This window comes from Barbus barbus (assembly GCF_936440315.1).
Source record: "Barbus barbus genome assembly, chromosome: 36".
Taxonomy (NCBI): domain Eukaryota; kingdom Metazoa; phylum Chordata; class Actinopteri; order Cypriniformes; family Cyprinidae; genus Barbus; species Barbus barbus.
This window is the reverse complement of record NC_136714.1, coordinates 9,691,861-9,709,346: the sequence shown is the minus strand read 5'-3', so window position 1 is coordinate 9,709,346 and position 17,486 is coordinate 9,691,861. Positions and strand designations below refer to the sequence as shown.

At 39.0% G+C, this 17,486-nt stretch overlaps 2 protein-coding genes across 3 annotated transcripts in view; one reads left to right on the top strand and one right to left on the bottom strand.

Moving 5' to 3' along the window:
- The first annotated feature begins 7,105 nt into the window (after positions 1 to 7,105).
- Positions 7,106 to 13,770, top strand: LOC306856304 (rho GTPase-activating protein 24-like). Its single transcript, XM_079395484.1, has 7 exons — positions 7,106 to 9,202; positions 9,504 to 9,711; positions 10,477 to 10,609; positions 10,750 to 10,823; positions 10,985 to 11,106; positions 11,288 to 12,284; positions 12,952 to 13,770. The coding sequence occupies exons 1-7, from the start codon at positions 9,109 to 9,111 to the stop codon at positions 13,187 to 13,189; spliced, it is 1,866 nt and encodes a 621-aa protein (XP_079251610.1). The 5' UTR covers positions 7,106 to 9,108; the 3' UTR covers positions 13,190 to 13,770.
- A 10-nt stretch (positions 13,771 to 13,780) lies between these two features.
- LOC306856308 (mitogen-activated protein kinase 9-like) overlaps positions 13,781 to 17,486 on the bottom strand; it is a 59,262-nt gene continuing 55,556 nt past the window's right edge. For both annotated transcript variants that reach the window (XM_079395494.1, XM_079395493.1), the window contains exon 12: positions 13,781 to 16,753. In XM_079395494.1, coding sequence (XP_079251620.1) covers positions 16,614 to 16,753 — 140 coding nt within the window. In that variant the 3' untranslated portion in view covers positions 13,781 to 16,613. The remainder of the gene's footprint in view (positions 16,754 to 17,486) is intronic.

Below are 17,486 nucleotides of genomic sequence, written 5' to 3'. Positions count from 1 at the left end.
TTTATACAGATATACAAAATTTAATTTCAATACATTTAACACATTCTGATTATCAAAATTTGCACGATTTAGTCAGTCAAAACAGTTTATAATGTTGTGTCTCTGGAAAATAGTTGTAGAAATTGTATTATGTTGAATATATTTGTTTTCTGTTTGTTAATTAGGGCTTTGTGGACACATTCAATTTTCTATATTTGTGGAGGGAAAAATTTTTTTTATTTTGAAGTAAAAAGATAATTATTTAATTGAATACTTAATTTATAGGGATATTTCCGTAATTTCATGAGTGAGACACACACACACACACACACACACACACACAACCGGTCAAAAGTTTTAGAACAGTAAGATTTTTAATGTTTTTTAAATAAGTCTCTTCTGCTCACCAAGCCTGCATTTATTTGATCCGGAAAAAAAAACAGTAACATTTTGAAATATTTTTACTATTTAAGATAACTGTTTTCTATCTGAATATATTTTAAAATATTATTTTTTATTCCTGTAATTTCAAAGCTGAATTTTTAGCATCATTACTCCAGTCACATGATCCTTCAGAAATCATTCTAATATGCTGATTTGCTGTTCAAGAAATGTGTATTATTATTATTATTATTATTATCAATATTTATTAACAGTTGAGGATTCTTTTTTATTTTTTCAGGATTCTTTGATGAATAGAAAGATCTAAAGATCAGCATTTATCTTAAATGCTGTGATAATCTTTTGTAACATTATGCACTATTAATACTATTAAAGTAATACTTTTATTAGGCAAGGATGCTTTAAATTGATCAAAAGTGATGATAAAGAAATTTATAATGTCACAAAAGATTTCAGATAAATGCTGTTCTTCTGAACTGTCTATTCATCAAAGAAACCTGAAAAAAATCTACTTTTCATGTGACAACTAAATTGTCAATTGTAAAAAAAAAAAAAATGATGTGTAGTTGATTTAATATTTTACATTAATGACACCCTACCTTATGAAAACATTGCCAAAGTTGTGTTAGAGTTGTTTTTCAACCTGTCAGCTGTCATTTCATTCTTCAGACTGTAGAGGTCAGTTTTGAAAGGAAACACTAGAACTAAAACTAGAACAAGGAATGTATGTTTGTTTTGTACATTACATGCAAAACATGAACAGATCAATTGTTATAATAATTTGGTGTGAACAGGTTTAGCACAATTTTGCTTTGTGTTTTGTTCTCTTGATGGCAGTGTCAGGTAAAGTGATTGACAGATTTACATTTATATCTTATCAGAGATCAGTGATGAAAAGCAAAAGCTTCTATGTAGATTAAAAAAACGAGGGCTGTGCCACTCTCACAATTTAAGTTTCTTGCAATCCACTGTTTTAATTCCAGTAAAAAGATGAACCTGTCATGAGATGAATTGTGTGCGTGCATGCGAAAGAGTGCTAGTGTGAAACTTGTGTGTCTGACAAGTTTCATTTTCAGAAGAGCTTTTGCTCAGCACAAAAACGTGTATAGTGCCTATTGATACAAGACGAGCGGAAAGCTCTTAGTGATAATTGGAACTGGCCAGTCACCATGCAGGGGTCAGAGTGGAGAAACCAGAGGGCTGAATTCATAAGGTCTGTGCCAAAATTCTTTCACACATTCCAGTAGGTTTGCAACAGTTAGAAAGTAATTTCCATCAAGATGTGATCTGTAAATGAGAAATACGATACTGCAGATTTGACTTAAACTGGTTGCTGCCAGTCCATCATTAGCAAGCTCGGGGGTGCTCAGTCCTGTTCCTGGAGATCTACCTACAGAGTTCAGATACAACCCTGATTCAACACACCTGTCTGTAATTATCAAGTGCTCCTGAAGATCTTAATTAGTGTTAATTGTGTTCTATCAGGGTTGGAGCTAGACTTTGCAGGGCGGTAGATCTCCATTGGACACCCACAAGCTAGATAGTACTGAATAGAGTGCTGCAGGAATGAGTTACAAAACACAAAAATATGTTAGCATTTTTGCATTTCTAGTTCCATTGTCCAGAAGTCGATGTGTTTTTGGTTAAATGCCTGAAATAAGGTCTGTGGTGAACATAAGCTCAAGGTATTTTCTTGTTTTATTCTAAAATACAAAACACATTAGTAATAGCCCACTTGTTATTTTTTTATATATATTTTTAAGCTTTTATGTGTCTTGAAAAAGATGGTTGCTATCCAGTGGGTAAATGAGAGAGAGGCTGTCAGGGACATTAGACATCAAGTCATGAAACTGTTCTGTAGTTTGTTTATATATATTATTTGATTTTAGCTTTTTACTTCTGGTGATTGTATTTAGACCTTATATGTCTTCATTTGTGAATATTATCTTAAGAGTCTTTTGTTGGCCATAGAGCCTATTTTATGCAATAATCCAAAAGCTAATGGAAAACTCTTATTAGCTCTTTGTCCAGGAAAGCAGGGTGATGCTTAACTTCTGGGTTGGCCTACAAAAATACTAAATCACTGCAACACTGTATAGTGGAATAAAGATTGTGACATTGTAACAACCAAGAGCCCTGACATTACCAATGAGTGGTCCATGTTTCAATGCACACCTAATACCATCTGCAAAACATGTATATTTGGCAAACTTACCAAATAGTATAATTTTTAAGAAATAATTTTTTGAAAATGCGCAAAGGTACATCATTGTGGTCTGTATTGTATATGACAAGCCAGTGGTCACATCAGTACAGCTACGACTCCTACACTTGGTGGGATGGGTAAAGTCTACTGAAAAGGCCCATTCCTCTTTCTAAATGAAGTGAGCCTCTTTCATCAGGATCAATATATGCTTGAGATCCTGCCAGGCTGGGAACCATAAATCTGACTTGCAGTGAGAAGGAAAGCGAAACAAGAAGGAGAGAGAGGGCAGATGGGAAAGGGAGGATGAGAGAGCCGACGGCTCCTCTTAGCCTAATGGAGGACGGTTCAAAAGTTTAACGCGCTGGCCACCCGCTCCCGTCTTTATAACCTCTTTGAGTCATTGTGTGCGGGTGAGGGCCGATCACATTGATGGCCATTAAACCAAATGTCGGGCCGGTCTGCGGGGGGGTATGGTGGATGCATTAGGGAAATTGGTCCTGGCTGCCTGAGATGGCATACTGTACTGAAGTAATTACAGTTGCTGGAGGGATGCTGAGGCCAGTGTGTGTGTGTGTGTGTGTGTGTGTGTGTGTGTGTGTGTATGCATGCGTGTCCGGAATAGTCTGCCGCAGAGGGTCCATGCCCCGCCCTTCCATCTCCCCCCCAGCAAAGCGGCTGCCAACGGGATAAGCGCTGGGGCTTTATTGATGAGATGGATGAGGAGGGAGATAGGGATAGAGAGACAGATGTCCAGGCCATGGCAGTGCTGGAGAGCCTGCGCTCAGGGATGCTGCCAGTGTGGCCAGCTTTCACTGATTAGCAGCCCCAGGAGCCCCAGCGCCAATGATGATGGTGATACAGACCCATAGTGGATCTGAGCTTGGCTAAGGCATCTCAAGAGACATCCACCTGCAGGATGGGACTCGCCTGCTTTAAATCCTGGAAGTACAACAGTGCAGCACAGAAAGGTGAGTGGGTGCTTTGCCACTTCCCACATTAGTTGTTAGTATTAGTTGTTCAGACTGTGTGAACTTGTGAAAACTTTTTTGCAGCATGATAAATGTTATATATACACATTTGATTATATTAAATGTTATATAAAAAGAGAGATTATACAGAGTTTCAATCACCAAAATTAAGATAAGCTATACATATAGAGCAGTGCTCATAACTAGCAGCTTAACCTCAAAGATATGGTTTGCAGGAGTTTCTGGGTCAAGCGATTACTTCAAGTGTTTGAATGGAAGCAGAACATGAAGGACAGACCCCATGCCGCGTTGACAGAGAATTTACGAATTCTTCACTCACAAATACATTAAAGCCGAGAAGCGACAGGTATATTGCTGGTTTGTCTTTATGGGCAGGAAAGGATTTCAAAATAATGACTTTGAAAAGACTCGGGTGGAATTAGCAAACAGAGTGACTCTAAATCAGTGTAATTACAGAGAGATCTGAAAATGAGGATAGATAGCATGAATGTGCAAATCTGAATCTGGACGAGGAACAGCTCTGCGGTTATATTTTTTGCTTGCATAGAAGTAATGTTATTGCTACAAACAACACCCCCAACAGGGAACTTGGAAGAATGCAAACTAACTTATCAGATAAAATGATCAAATTCTACATTGTACCATGGATAAAAAAAAGTCTAATTCATGCAAACATGAGGAGGAAGACTAGGCTGTTGTTTTTTCACCGCATAACCACTTTACTATTGTTTCAATTACTGAGCTGTAAAAACAGAGTCCCTAACCCCCCATGCTACTCTTTATTACATGCAGAATTTCTGACTATTACACAGATTGTGTCAACAAACCAACTACTTACTCGGGTTCTCATAGTTATTTTCAAGTACTTGCATTGAAACAGATAAACAAAAAGAAAATCCTGCCATTACGCTCCTGTTGTTCCAAACCTTATAACTTTCTTTCATATGTGAAACATAAAAAGTGATGTCAAGCAGAATCTGAATGCAGCAGATTTTCCATATGCTGAAAGCTAAAGATAAAATACAACTTTGCACTATATTCCAGGTCTTCTGAAGACACATGATTCTTTGTGTGAGGAAGAGACCAAACTTTGTTCTTAATCTGTGAAAATCAACCCCACCATTTGAGATTTGATAGCTGTAAAATTAACCTTCAGTACAAGCTTCAGAAGACAAGAAATATAGCATGCGTAAAAAGGATTACTTTTTTTTGGTACTTGAACAGTGATTTTTATTTAATTTATTTGTTATTTTGTAATTTAGGGATAGGGTTAAGAACCGTTGTTTCATCGTATGGAAGAACACTGTAAACATCTCTTTTTGTGTTTCATGGGGAAAAAAAAGTGTCATACAGACAAGACACAAGGGTAAATAAACGAATTCTCATTTTTGTGTAAAATAACATTTTATGTCCATATTCCCCGCCGGTTTTTTAGCAAGTCCTATTATCAATTTATTTATTTTATTATTTTATTTATTTAGTCATTTGGCAGACGCTTTTATCCAAAGCGACTTACAATTGGGGAATACAAAAAGCGATTCATCTTGAAGAGGCAGTCAGACAGAGGAAGTGTTCGTAATCAATGACTGTCAGAGGATTTGGTCCCCACTGTAGCGGTCACTACTCTGAATCTGTGAAATGCCCTTTCATGGCATTTCAATGCTCTCCTTTTAATATCGTTATTGCTTAGGCCAGCCTCAGCAAGTGGTCGGTATTGATAAACCACTTAGCTCGATTTTTACAGCTCTCGTCTTGTTACAGAAAGTGTCCTCTTTGGAATTAATTACTGCACTCTACTGGCAAATGTGAGTGGAATCTGGGGCATGCTTTAATTGTGACCGAGACCCATCTTGTGATTAATATTGTCTCTGAGAAATGCATGAAGGAGAAAAAATGGCAAGAGTTTTTAATTTAATTATGAAAATCAATGCTCTCCTTTTCCCTCGCTGAACTCTTGTGGTACTTAAAAATAAGAAATAGTGATCCGATTCATCTTGGGCTGTCTTCCAGTTAGCTCACTGATGGACTTGAAGGACACAGTGACTATTATGGACCAACAGAGATGTTTCACAGTGAAGAGCAATACACACAACTTAGCTTTAGCCTTACTGCACTCAAAAGACAAAGATTTGATGTTGTATAAAAATAAGAAATATATAATTAAAAACACTCTAGCATAAAATTCACTTCTTAAAACAAACCTTGTAAATTGAAAAAGCACCCACAGAGCAGGCATATTGACATGTCATACTGTGACATGTATTGATGTCACATTTGATGTACATGTCATGTATTGATGGGGACTTGATATGTTGAGTTTTTGGAAATGACTTTTTTGGTGTTTTTTTTTTTTTTTTGAGGGGGCAGGAAATATAAGATATTCTTCATCCTGCCTCCTTTTCATCATAGTTTTATAAATTATATGAATGAGGATGATGAAGTAAGTTTTGTGGGAAAAAAAATATCTATGAATGAAATAAACATAAACATGACATGACAGGATGGAAAAAACAGTGGCAATTTATGAGTGTGTGGATTTTTAATGTCGAGTTTGGTTGCTGACAAACCAAAGGAAACATCCTAAACCACCTTGTGTTGGAGTTTAAAGAAGGGAAACAAATATAGTGTATAAGCAAGTCTTTGTGACCAATCAAAACGGTTTGCTTACATTTGATCTACTGGATAATAGTCAATAATGCGTTTATAACATTTATTCAGTACATATTATTAGGAATTATATATTTGCATGTGTGCATCAGACTATACATCAAGATTATAGTATAAATAAACTATGCTCCAAAATTAGTTTGAGATCTACATGAACCTACTTTTGTGTATTTGGATGCTGTGGGATAATTAATTTTCCCATGTATTCTCCCACTGTCTTTCCATTTAGGAGGAAACAGGGATGTACTGGTTAGTCCTGGCTCATATTTCTTCCTGTCAAACAGCTGTGGTCAGGGGGAGGAATGGCTGAAGAGCCTGAATAAGGGCATCTGGATACCTTTTACAGGTACACACACACACACAGTTGTTTATAGGACCAGAATATCTGACTAATTTTGTTTCTACACTCTGTGGTCTCTGGAAAATCCAGGCCTGTGCGAGTCATTCTCATGATAAAATACTTTATAGTTTAACATTCAGTGTGACTTAACTGTCTGAACATGATGAAACAGCAGATCCAATCAGTCTTTAGGATTCCAGCTATATAGCCATAACAACCCATTCACACAATACATACACATTCCAGTCATTTCCAAATCATGGGCCATTTATTACACATTCTAATTGACTAGCCTCCTCACAGACCACACTTTGTCTACCCAGTTCGAAAACCTCACAAAATGTAGAAAAACGCATGCTGCTAGAGCTGATGTCATTCAAAACAGCAAATATTGAGAATTTTCCTCATGATTTCTGCAAACAAAGTTGGCAAGTGTTTTTCAGCCAGTGTCATTTAGAGTTCAAGCACCATCTCATGAACTTTTCTCAGTGGTTCAGTCTTTTCCTCCTCTATTACTTACAGCATATGTTGGAGTGAGAGCGCATGGGCGGCAGCTGTGTGTCCATCTTGGCAGTGTGCCTGGGAATAATGATGTTACAGTACACCTTGGTTTTCTCATGAGAGCCGTCAAACCCCATCACATCCATACAATCCCATACAATGAAATGGCTTTGTGAATGCAAGACACTACAACAATCACACAAATATCTATTTTCATAAATTAAAAATGCATGCATTATAGCAGGATACAAATATTGATCAATCCCAATCTTCTTTCAAACAATCCCGATACTGATTTTTAGAATTTCTGTGTGAACTATCCCTTTAAGAAATACTAAAAAATACTTTTTTGTATATTAAGCACAAAATTAGTGCGCAAAAATAGAGCACTTTAAGTATATTATGGAAATGCACTTATTTTTCACCTGGGAAAGTCCAATTACAAATGTTCTCAGTATTTTCCTGTACATGCAAATTTGAGCTGAAGGCAAACCTTGAGCTGCAGAGTCCATGTTGCTGCTTATTTCCCAGGAGAGATTAACATTCCCAATGAATTCCCTACATTACCTCTCCAACATAACTCCACACAGCTCTGGGGCTCCTAAAAGGTGAGAGATGCCCCTTCAGATAACACTGCCACATTCACATGCACTGCACACTCACTGGGCCAATGTCTAAGGCTCTGTTTTAGACTGGGATTCTCATCAGGGGCCAAGTTACTGGGCACAAATGTATAAAAAGGGTTTGAGGGGTGTGTTCAGCCATGTCCAATGGAAAATTCTTGGATTCAAGCCATGTGAGGTACACTGGGACAGAGAGAAAGAAAGGAAGATATAGCAGAAAGTAACCAGCGGAAAGTTCTAGCTAATTTTTTTTAGTCAATCTGTATTTTGTGCTGTTAATGATTCATGGTGAAGGGACAGAAATAGGGGAAACAGGTGGTGTTGGCGCCACCTTGGCCACACTCCAGTAACCCTGCAGTGGAGTAGCTTGATACAGGCAAGGGGTCACAAAAAAGCAAAAAAGACAGACAAAGAAAGAGTACAGGAGAAGTACTATTTACAATCAACAGCAGTGACAGAGAAAGTATAACAGTGTTTGAAATTCAGTTAGGGAGGCGGACTTAATTTGACAGTAAACCGAGGAGGTGCTGACTCACGTTACTGGAGACTTTGGACAATTAAGTCCAGACAAACATAACCTCCCCTCAGAGGCGAACACAGACGTGTCCCTGTTGATGTCACCATCAACAATGTCATATGACTGAGACGTCCACTTCAAGAGGCGGTGTCACAGGGAACATCTACTTTGAACCAGACTTATTCCCATTTAACTGAAAAGCTCCCGTAGGAAGAAACCTGGAACGGTATAAGAGGTCAAGCACTGGATGGACAACAGTGTGGAGGAAGTGCTTCCATAATCGGGATGCATGTCGAAGTGCGACAAACTTAATATGCTGTCTCTTTTTACCAGGACTAAAGGCACCAAATTTATTAAACACTTTTTTTGATAAATTGTTAACTTTGTTAAGCTTCTGTCTTTCAAATTTTGGACTCTTAGAACTGAAACTGAAGGAACATTTTTATAGAAGTGTCCTTAAAATAAGAGGTGTGTACTTGAACAATGCCGCCTCTTTCAGAATGAGGACTGTCATCTGATTTGGAATGCTGATATATCCAATAAGCACGCATATCTGAGCTGGAGGGTCAGTGTTGCACATCAGCAGGAGAGAGAGCGCTTCTCTTCGGTGCACTAAGCCTCATCACCTTACCTGCAGACAGGAGAGAGAGAGAGAGGGAGGAGGAAGAGCAAAGGGAAAGGAACATCCAGTTCTAGACAAAACAAGTTTGCAAAACAGGAGCAAAAGGGATTTAGGTTCAATGAAGACATTGGTTCGGTGCCAGTTTCTAGATCGCTACGAAGACTGAAAACATCCAGGGTGAGGTCAGGATAGCGCATGTGTGTGTCCCAAAAAAAAGAAGACCGAGCCAGACAGACATAATTGAGGAGACAGACAAGAAAAGATGCCTGAAAACAAGCAGACAATCCAGCGGACTGGAAGCTATCTGTCTCACTCTGCTTACAGGAAGATAAAAAGGGTGCTGAGCTTCAGAAGACGTGAGTATTAAATATTAGGCAGGGAGAGCGCACACCATCACACACAGAGGTAGATTTTGGTGCAGTGCAGCTGCAGCATGCATTAATCTTAAAGCCGCTTTTTAGCAGAACATTATTATTGTTTTATGCATCCGTCCTATTTCTGTGGACTCAAGATCTTCAATTTATGCTTTTGAGGTTAACAGCATTTATAGTTAGTACTCATGTTATTCCAGCACATCTCAGTTAACAAAATTAGGTAACTAAGGAGCTAAATGGGGTTTGACTCTGACAGCTCTATACCTGTATTTTACCATCACAGGTGTATTTGGTCAAAGGTTGGAGGAGACAGTCCTGTATGAGAGGAGGTATGGGGATCACATGGCTCCTTTGGTGGTGGAGCAATGTGTTGATTTCATCCGAGAGCATGGACTCACCGAGGTGGGACTCTTCAGGCAGCCCGGCCAGGCCACACTGGTTAAAGAGCTACAGGAAGCTTTTGATGCTGGGGAGAAACCATCTTTTGATAGGTAAGAGGTTGACGTGAAAGGGATAGTTCACCCAAAAATGAAAATTCTGTCATTAATTACTCAGTCTCATGTCAATCCAAACATGTAATACCTTCATTCATCTTTGGAATACAAATTAAGATATTTTTGATGCATTCCGAGAGCTTTCTTACCCTCTCATAGACAGGATCCTTACATGATCAAGGCTCAGAAACGTAGCAAGAAGATCGTTAAAATCATCCATGTGACATCAGTGTTTCAATCGTAATGTTATAAAGCATACTTTTTATGCGCAAAGAAAACAAAAATAATGACTTTATTCAACAATTTGTCTTCTCCACATCACCCTATATACCGCCATTTTGGAGAGTATCACATATGTAAACAATGTATGTATGCAGATACGCTGTTTACGCTTTAATCGGAATGTAAACAAAGTATCTGCATACATACGTTGTTTATGTATGTGATACTCTCCAAAATGGCGTATCCGTGTACGGTGCTGCTGACACAGAACAGCATATGTTGTTTGTTTCTTGACCTTGATCGTGGTAGTATCCTTGCTCTCTATGGGAGGGTCAGAGAGCTCTCGGAATGCATCAAAAATATCTTAATTTTGCCTATGGAATGTCCCCATATTAGAAATAAGTGTTTGTGTGTGTATGAGATATAAATGCAAATGAAAAAGTAATGTATAAATAAAATTATGTAATTAACAAAAGTAAATGCAACCACAAATACTTGAGTGAATTTACTCCCATAGTGAATACATGTTTGCTCTCCCAGCAGCACAGATGTCCACACAGTAGCATCTTTGCTAAAGCTATACCTCAGGGAGCTGCCTGAACCTTTGGTGCCATTTTCCCGATATGAAGAGTTTCTTGTATGTGGCAAAATAATCCCCTCAGACAGAGAAAAGGTATAGTTAACCATCACTTACTTCAAAGAAAAGCACATGATGTTATCTGACAAAATTAAACAAGAAATTGGTTAATATGATTACATTCTGGTCATTTCTGGAACCAACAATTTGTTTAATAATCTCATCCTGTACTGCAGGGTTTGCAAGACTTGAGAAGTCTCCTTTATGAGCTACCTGTAGCAAACTTCAACCTCCTGAAATACATCTGCCAGTAAGACTGAAGTCTTTTTTTTTTCATTCAAAGATCTAGGGGTTTGGTTTTCTAGACATTGGCATTTGGAGCTTTAGCTTAATGTCCAATCATGTGTCTAGTCTTAAAAGTTTAACATGGCTCACATCAGATAACATGGCTATGACACATCTCTGTTCCAGATTCTTAAATGATGTGCAGACATACTCCAATGTCAACAAGATGAGTATCCAGAACTTAGCAACAGTTTTTGGGCCAAATATCCTAAGGCCTAAAGCTGAAGACCCAGAAAGTATCATTGGAGGTGAGAAATATTTAGGTCTCAATAAATAGGGTTTGTGGCGAATCCAGGTAAAGTCCTGGCTTCAAATACATTTAGACAGCTCTAAAGTTTAGTGTATGTACTCATGCTTTTGAGGTCATATGAATCCATTTGCCTTAAATCTGTGGGATGTGCACTTACTCATTCCTCTCTACTTTACTAGGGGCAGCAGTTGTGCAACATCTAATGTCTGAACTGATCCGTGAGCACAGCTTGCTCTTCTCCCGAGAGAACTGCAACCCTCCTGAAACATCTTTACAAGCCGCTTTCCCCATACAAAGACACAGTAAACTTGTGGAATGGGTGCACGAACCACCTGCCCACCTGAGGGAACCTCTGTTGAGTGAAGATCACATGGTCCTTCCAGATCAGACTGTAGCCTGTCCACATAAACACTCTCTACCGCTAAACACAGAGAAGAGAGAGTCTTTTCAAAGCCCTTGTGACAAAAACATTACCCATTTATCAGAGACAGAGCAGAAACTTCAGGAGAACTCTTCACCAACCAGCTCTGCTCTGATTTATGAGAACTACAATCAGAGCAGCCCAGCACAAGAATCTCTCCATACAAGACATGTACCTGCACCCTCCACCCCACTACCTTCCTGCTCTTCTTTGAGCAAAGAAGTGGAAGCTGGAGTTCAAATATGTATGCAGTCAAGGAGCTGGCCTGATATGGAAGAACCCAGCTGGGGACCAGAAAACACACTAGGGGAAAGTGGAGGCAGCAGTGAAGTCCAGGATAGTACCTTATCTGTCTATGACAACATAGTTACTGAGGAGCAATATATAGAAGACAGGGAGGCCAAAGGGACTGCCAGTGTGGCTGAGAGCAGCAGCTCTTGGCCTTCCTGTGAGATCGTGCCTTCGGATGGGGGAAGTGGGAGCGGTGGAGCTGCAAGCCCTTGCAATGTCTCCCCAGGACAGTTCTCATCATTCAGAATGGATTCTAGAGAGGAAGAGCTTCGTCCTAACTCCCCTGCCTCATCCTCCGCTCCTACAGATGCGCCTTTAAGCACCGGTAGCAGTGAAGTCTTTTTACCAAATGCTCCCCAAGAGCCCCTGGGCTTTCCAGCTTCCCATGCAATGCAGTGCCTTGTTGCAGGACTTCGTCAACAGATGACCAGGCAAAAGGCAGAGTACGAGGCAAAAATCAACAGGTAAGATCACTTCATCAGTAGTCTTGGTACCTGACAACAGGGACTGCAAAAACAAAATGGACTGCAGAGATAGGAAACATCGGTCCTGGAGTGCCTATGTCCTGCAGAGTTTAGTTCCCACTTGCCTGTAGCCTGAGTGATCCTGAAGACCTTGATTAGCTTGTGTGTTTGGTTAGAGTTGGAGCTAAACTCTGCAGGACAGTGGCACTCCAGGACCGACATTGTCTATCCCTGGAAATAGTGGCTTGTAAAAATCAAAAATAACAGCGATGATAAAACAGTTAAACAGATTCAGAAAAACAGGTTCAGCCTTTACACTAAATTTGGTAAGTGTGCAAACGAGAAATTAGATAAATGTGACTTCAGAAATTACAGGCAGGTGTGTTGGAGCAGTATTGGATCTGAATGGGGTAGGACGGTAGCTCTCCAGTAGCAAGGTTGGCTACCCCAGTTCCCAACCCTGTTCCTGAAGGAACACCAACAGTACACATTCTGTAACCTTACTTTTCAGGTCTGAGTCTCTAACAAGCCGACAAGTTGAATCGGGTGTGTTTGATTAGGAAGAGTTCGAAAATGTGTAATATTGGTGCAATGTACAGCTTTGAGAAATACTGGATTAATAAGTGTACCTGAAAGACAGTACGTTTACCCCATTCTTTGTCTCCAGGCTGGAGCAGAGGAACAAGGTTCTTCAGGGGGAGGTTGCAGGGCTGCGCTCAACTCTGGAGCAGCAGCGGCGTTGGGTCAGTGTGGCTGAGATCAAGATGAGAAATGTAGAGCGAGCCCGTGCAGACGCCGATAGACGCAACACTACTCTGCAACAGGAAATGGAGCAGTTCTTTGAAACATTTGGCGAGCTTAATGCAGAGGCCCGGAAAACCAGTCGCATTGTTCAGAGTTTTTGAAAAATTCATGTTCTGTGCTACAAGACAAACCTTACAAGCATATTAAGGTTTCATTGTTTTAAAGCAGTGTTTTTCAATTCTGGTCATGGAGTTACCCCCAATAGCATACATATTTGATGTCTGTCTTATCTGATACCTCCATTTCAAGTTTGGTAGTTTCTATCAACGAACTGATGAGTTGAATTAGGAAGACATAAAACATGTTCAGTGTTAGTACTCCAAGACCAGGCTTGGGAAACAGCAATATTAAAGTAATAACTTAAACAGGAGTCTGTTTCAGGGCTGTAGAAATGAGGATGCATTCCTGAGGGAAACCATTGCCCCACTTTCAAGTACAGTTCTGTTGCCTAAAATAAAATTTCATGTTTAGTAAGCATGGATGCCATACTTGAGAAAAGAGATTCTAATGAAAACTAGACCCTAGGGATGCTCTTAATATAAATGAGCTCTGGTTGACGGTACATTTGTCCACACTGTACATTTGATTTAATTGGGTCCTGTGTAGGTAACACAAGACAGTCATACCTTGTACACAAACTGTTCATACACTGAATGCATTTGTACCATATGAAATAAAACGTAAAACAAACAGTACTTTGAGCTTTTTATTTGGCCAGTTGTAACATGTTTAATTTCTTTTATTTCTTTGCACAGAGAAAAGAAGTCTCACTCTGTTATTGTAGATAGAGGATCAATTAAGGTTTTGCATATGTTTCAGACAGGTTTGTGATTTGGCTAACTCCCATCATTAGCCCACTGACAGGGCACCCATATGTAGCACAACAATACAAAACACATGATCGCTAAACAGACATTACTAGCACAGAGCAGTTAGATATCTATTACTTTTACAGGATTTGATTGATGACCATGAGAACTGTTTTCTTAAGGCCAACTCACTGCATTGACAGACATGACAACATGACACGTTCGTCTGGTTTTGTCATATCAGTGCGCTACCCGTCGGTGTATGTTTGTGTTGGTCAGTGCTTGTTTTCACCAACTGAACATTAAATCTGTGTTTGTCGGAGGTTGGAATGTCTGAGAAATGACATGCTGTTATCGGTTGGCTGTCAGCATCTGTTAGTGCAGTGTGAATTGGCCTTTAGGAAGATAGTCTGAGAAGTAAATGAATATCTTAAGTGAATAATTCTTTAAATCATTACTGATTCCACCTCTAGTGACAGATTGTCAGTGACAAAAACACACTGTTGTTCACAAACACAAACCCTCTCCCCCAAGGGAAACGGACACCTAAAAGAAGAGAAAGTAAGCCCTTGAGAAAGTGTGAGCCAGCTTTATTCGTTGTCTTGAAGGTCTCAGTGCCACAGAGGTCCATCACTAGTGTTCATAACAGGAATCAACGAGTCCACAACAGCAAAACTAATGTGCATGAGGCTCCGAAATGAGAATGGAACAATGCACTATTGCGTTGTTGTAATACATTATCACTGTGCTAACAGTAAGGTGAAGCACCAAAAGAAATCTCACAAGCTCAAGGAGACCAGGAAATGTGATGTTTGAGAAAACAAAGTGGCATGGGTAGCAAACGTCCCAGCCTGCTGAAAAAAAACTTGATTTTAGGTACATTACCATCAATCATTTTGTGATCTCCAGGCCAAGCTGTAGAGACGCTGATAGTGAGAAGCTTAAGGCATGAAAATTATGGTGATGCTAAATTCATCCTCCAGTCCTGTCCATCAGTGAAGGATCTATCTACCAACATTCCCATTTCAGTCTGTCAGAAGAACACACTCATAATCCTCCAGAGGCTCTCCAATCATGTACAACCAGAATACAGGTTTCTGCAACGTTCTCAAGTATGGGATGAAGATTGCTTGTGTTATCATGCATAAAAATGAATGTAGAGTACAGGACACATCATCATACATATCTACACTGGAGGGAAAAGAAAGCAAGAAGGTTGAGGAAACTGATGAACGGCTGGGTTTCCATAATGAATACCACTGTTAAAGAATCACGCAGTCCAAAACAGGTCTCTAAGCGCATGGTTAGCCACAGTATTTCACTGAATCGCAAGTCTGCAAACAGTAAACTTAGGCTGAAGAGACATATAGAAAAGGAAATGAAATTGTATGGCCTTGATAATTCATTCAAACATGAAAATCCTTCAGTGTTTCACTGAAAGGACATCTTTAAGAAGAGGAAACTGAAGAAATAAAAATTTGATGACAAGTCTATAAAAAAAAAAGAAAAAAAGGAAAGTAACCATAAATTTGCTTTGTACAACATTCTTATGGACTTTTCAAGTTGGAGGAGATTAAAAAAGGCAATGGTTTGCATTAGCTCATGCAATTAAACGTACAATCTTTCGAGATACATCATGAACTTGTCAGCGGTGATTAATTACTCCTGGAATGAGGAACAGGGGCTTTTATTAGGATGTTGCATCCACAATTTTCCATTGGATATTTTTTTTTTTTTTTTAAACAGAACATTCTCACTATGAAACGTCTATATGCAATTTTCTTTATAAACCAATTTCAAGTTCCATCTACATAGTTTGTTTTACAGTACATATGCTAAAGCATATTCAGAAGCTGTAAAATTCTTTCCACAGCACAAAAAGATAAACTGAACATTTACACAAAATCTATGTACGTATATATATACACAGACTACACCCTAACCAACTGAAAAGCATCATTAGATTCTCTTTTAAAATGGGTGTGTGGTGACTATTTACAGAGGCAGGCACTATTGTTCTGTTTCTAGGTGTGTTTAGGCATATTTCAGTGATCTGTAGTTACATTACCTGTCTAGTAAGTGTTCTTTGTTAATATCATGCAGCAATACTTGTAACAGGAACTCATTCCAAAGGGGCTGACTAGCTATAAAGTTGTCCAAGAATTTACGTCTGTGCTTCTTTTAGGTGATGAAATGAACGGTAATAAAAGCTACATCGCACATAGAGAGAGAGGACATAAACGACAGGGATAAATCCAGATATTACACATGCTGCTGCAATAACACCACTAGATGAATTAATCTTAGTTCATATGAATTGAAAGGTGAATGCATTAAAGCATAAACCTATTGCCTATTATTTACCCATTTATGAACGAGTTATTTAAAAAAAATTAAATTAAAACGGTGAAGATGCAGTCAAACATAAAAGACATGAATAAAGATTTTTGATTTTGCTGTTGGTGTGTAATCCAAGCTTTAGCCACAACAGACGTGTCTAAAGGCTAATTTTACACAAATGTCTGATATATGCGAGATGGGACAGAGGGAAAAACAGCCCCTTAAAAGCAAGAGTGAAGGATTACGAGTGTAAACTTGAAACCGAATGAACGTGCACCCACATTTTTCTTCAGTCAAGACCACAGCATGGCCCACACAGGTGAGGGAGAGGGATGTGACATAAGCGAGAAGACGGGGGAGGTGGAAGCCACTCAAGTCACTCCTCTAATGGTCCTGTGAGGGTGTCGATGCAGGAGCTGTCGGTGTCTGAGGCCAATGTCTGCTCCGTCGACATGGACGAGATGTCATTAATAGAGGATGACTGGGAGGGAGTGGTGCTGCTGTTCACCGTACCGTCTACAACACAGAATGCAATGCATCAAAATTAGGGCCACCAAAAGTAATTTGCTAACTTATGAATGCAGTTAACGTATTTAATTGTTTTTGTGTTCCAAATGATTTCTAAAGAATGTGTTTCTCTGTAAATTATGTGAACACTCTTAAAGGTGCATTCAGAAGTTCTTTAGCTAGCTTAAGTATTGATGTTCTTTGTGTACTTTACGTCAGCATACTCATCTCTGAGTTTTATGTAAAATGCATGATATTAGTGAGTTTGAGAGAGCGGTCCAACACCTGTTAACTCTTTCCCCAAGGGCGTTTTTTTTTTTTTTTTAAGTTGCCATCCACCACCAGCATTATGGACAATTTTTACAAAAGTTTAATGGCCCCCAGAATACGCCAAAACAAAGAACAGAGTCTGCTTAAAAAAAAAAAAAAAGCTTTATTTTATCAATGTTTTTATCAATGAGTAAATTTCATGAAAAAGCATTATTTTGCACAAAAAGCTGAGAAAATTGTGTTTTTTGTTTTGTTTGTAGTGTTATTTTACATATGCATTTGTAATAGCGCCTCCTACCATATGCCAGTGAAAACACGCAAAGCCGGAAAATTCCATCAATGGTGGGGAAGTGTCTCGTAATTGACTGAAAATTTAATTTATGGCAGGGAAAGAATTAAACGCAACACATGAAAAGGCGGCTTTTAAATGGAAAACTGTTATGAGTGTACACTATTTAAGTTACTCTTCACA

Bases quoted from the DNA above. Each gene is read 5' to 3' on its own strand.
- LOC306856304 (XM_079395484.1), top strand. From the start codon at position 9,109: ATGCCTGAAAACAAGCAGACAATCCAGCGGACTGGAAGCTATCTGTCT. The intron at 10,824-10,984 runs GTAAGACTGAAG...TCTCTGTTCCAG, and splicing joins CTCCTGAAATACATCTGCCA to ATTCTTAAATGATGTGCAGA. The intron at 11,107-11,287 runs GTGAGAAATATT...CTACTTTACTAG, and splicing joins CCCAGAAAGTATCATTGGAG to GGGCAGCAGTTGTGCAACAT.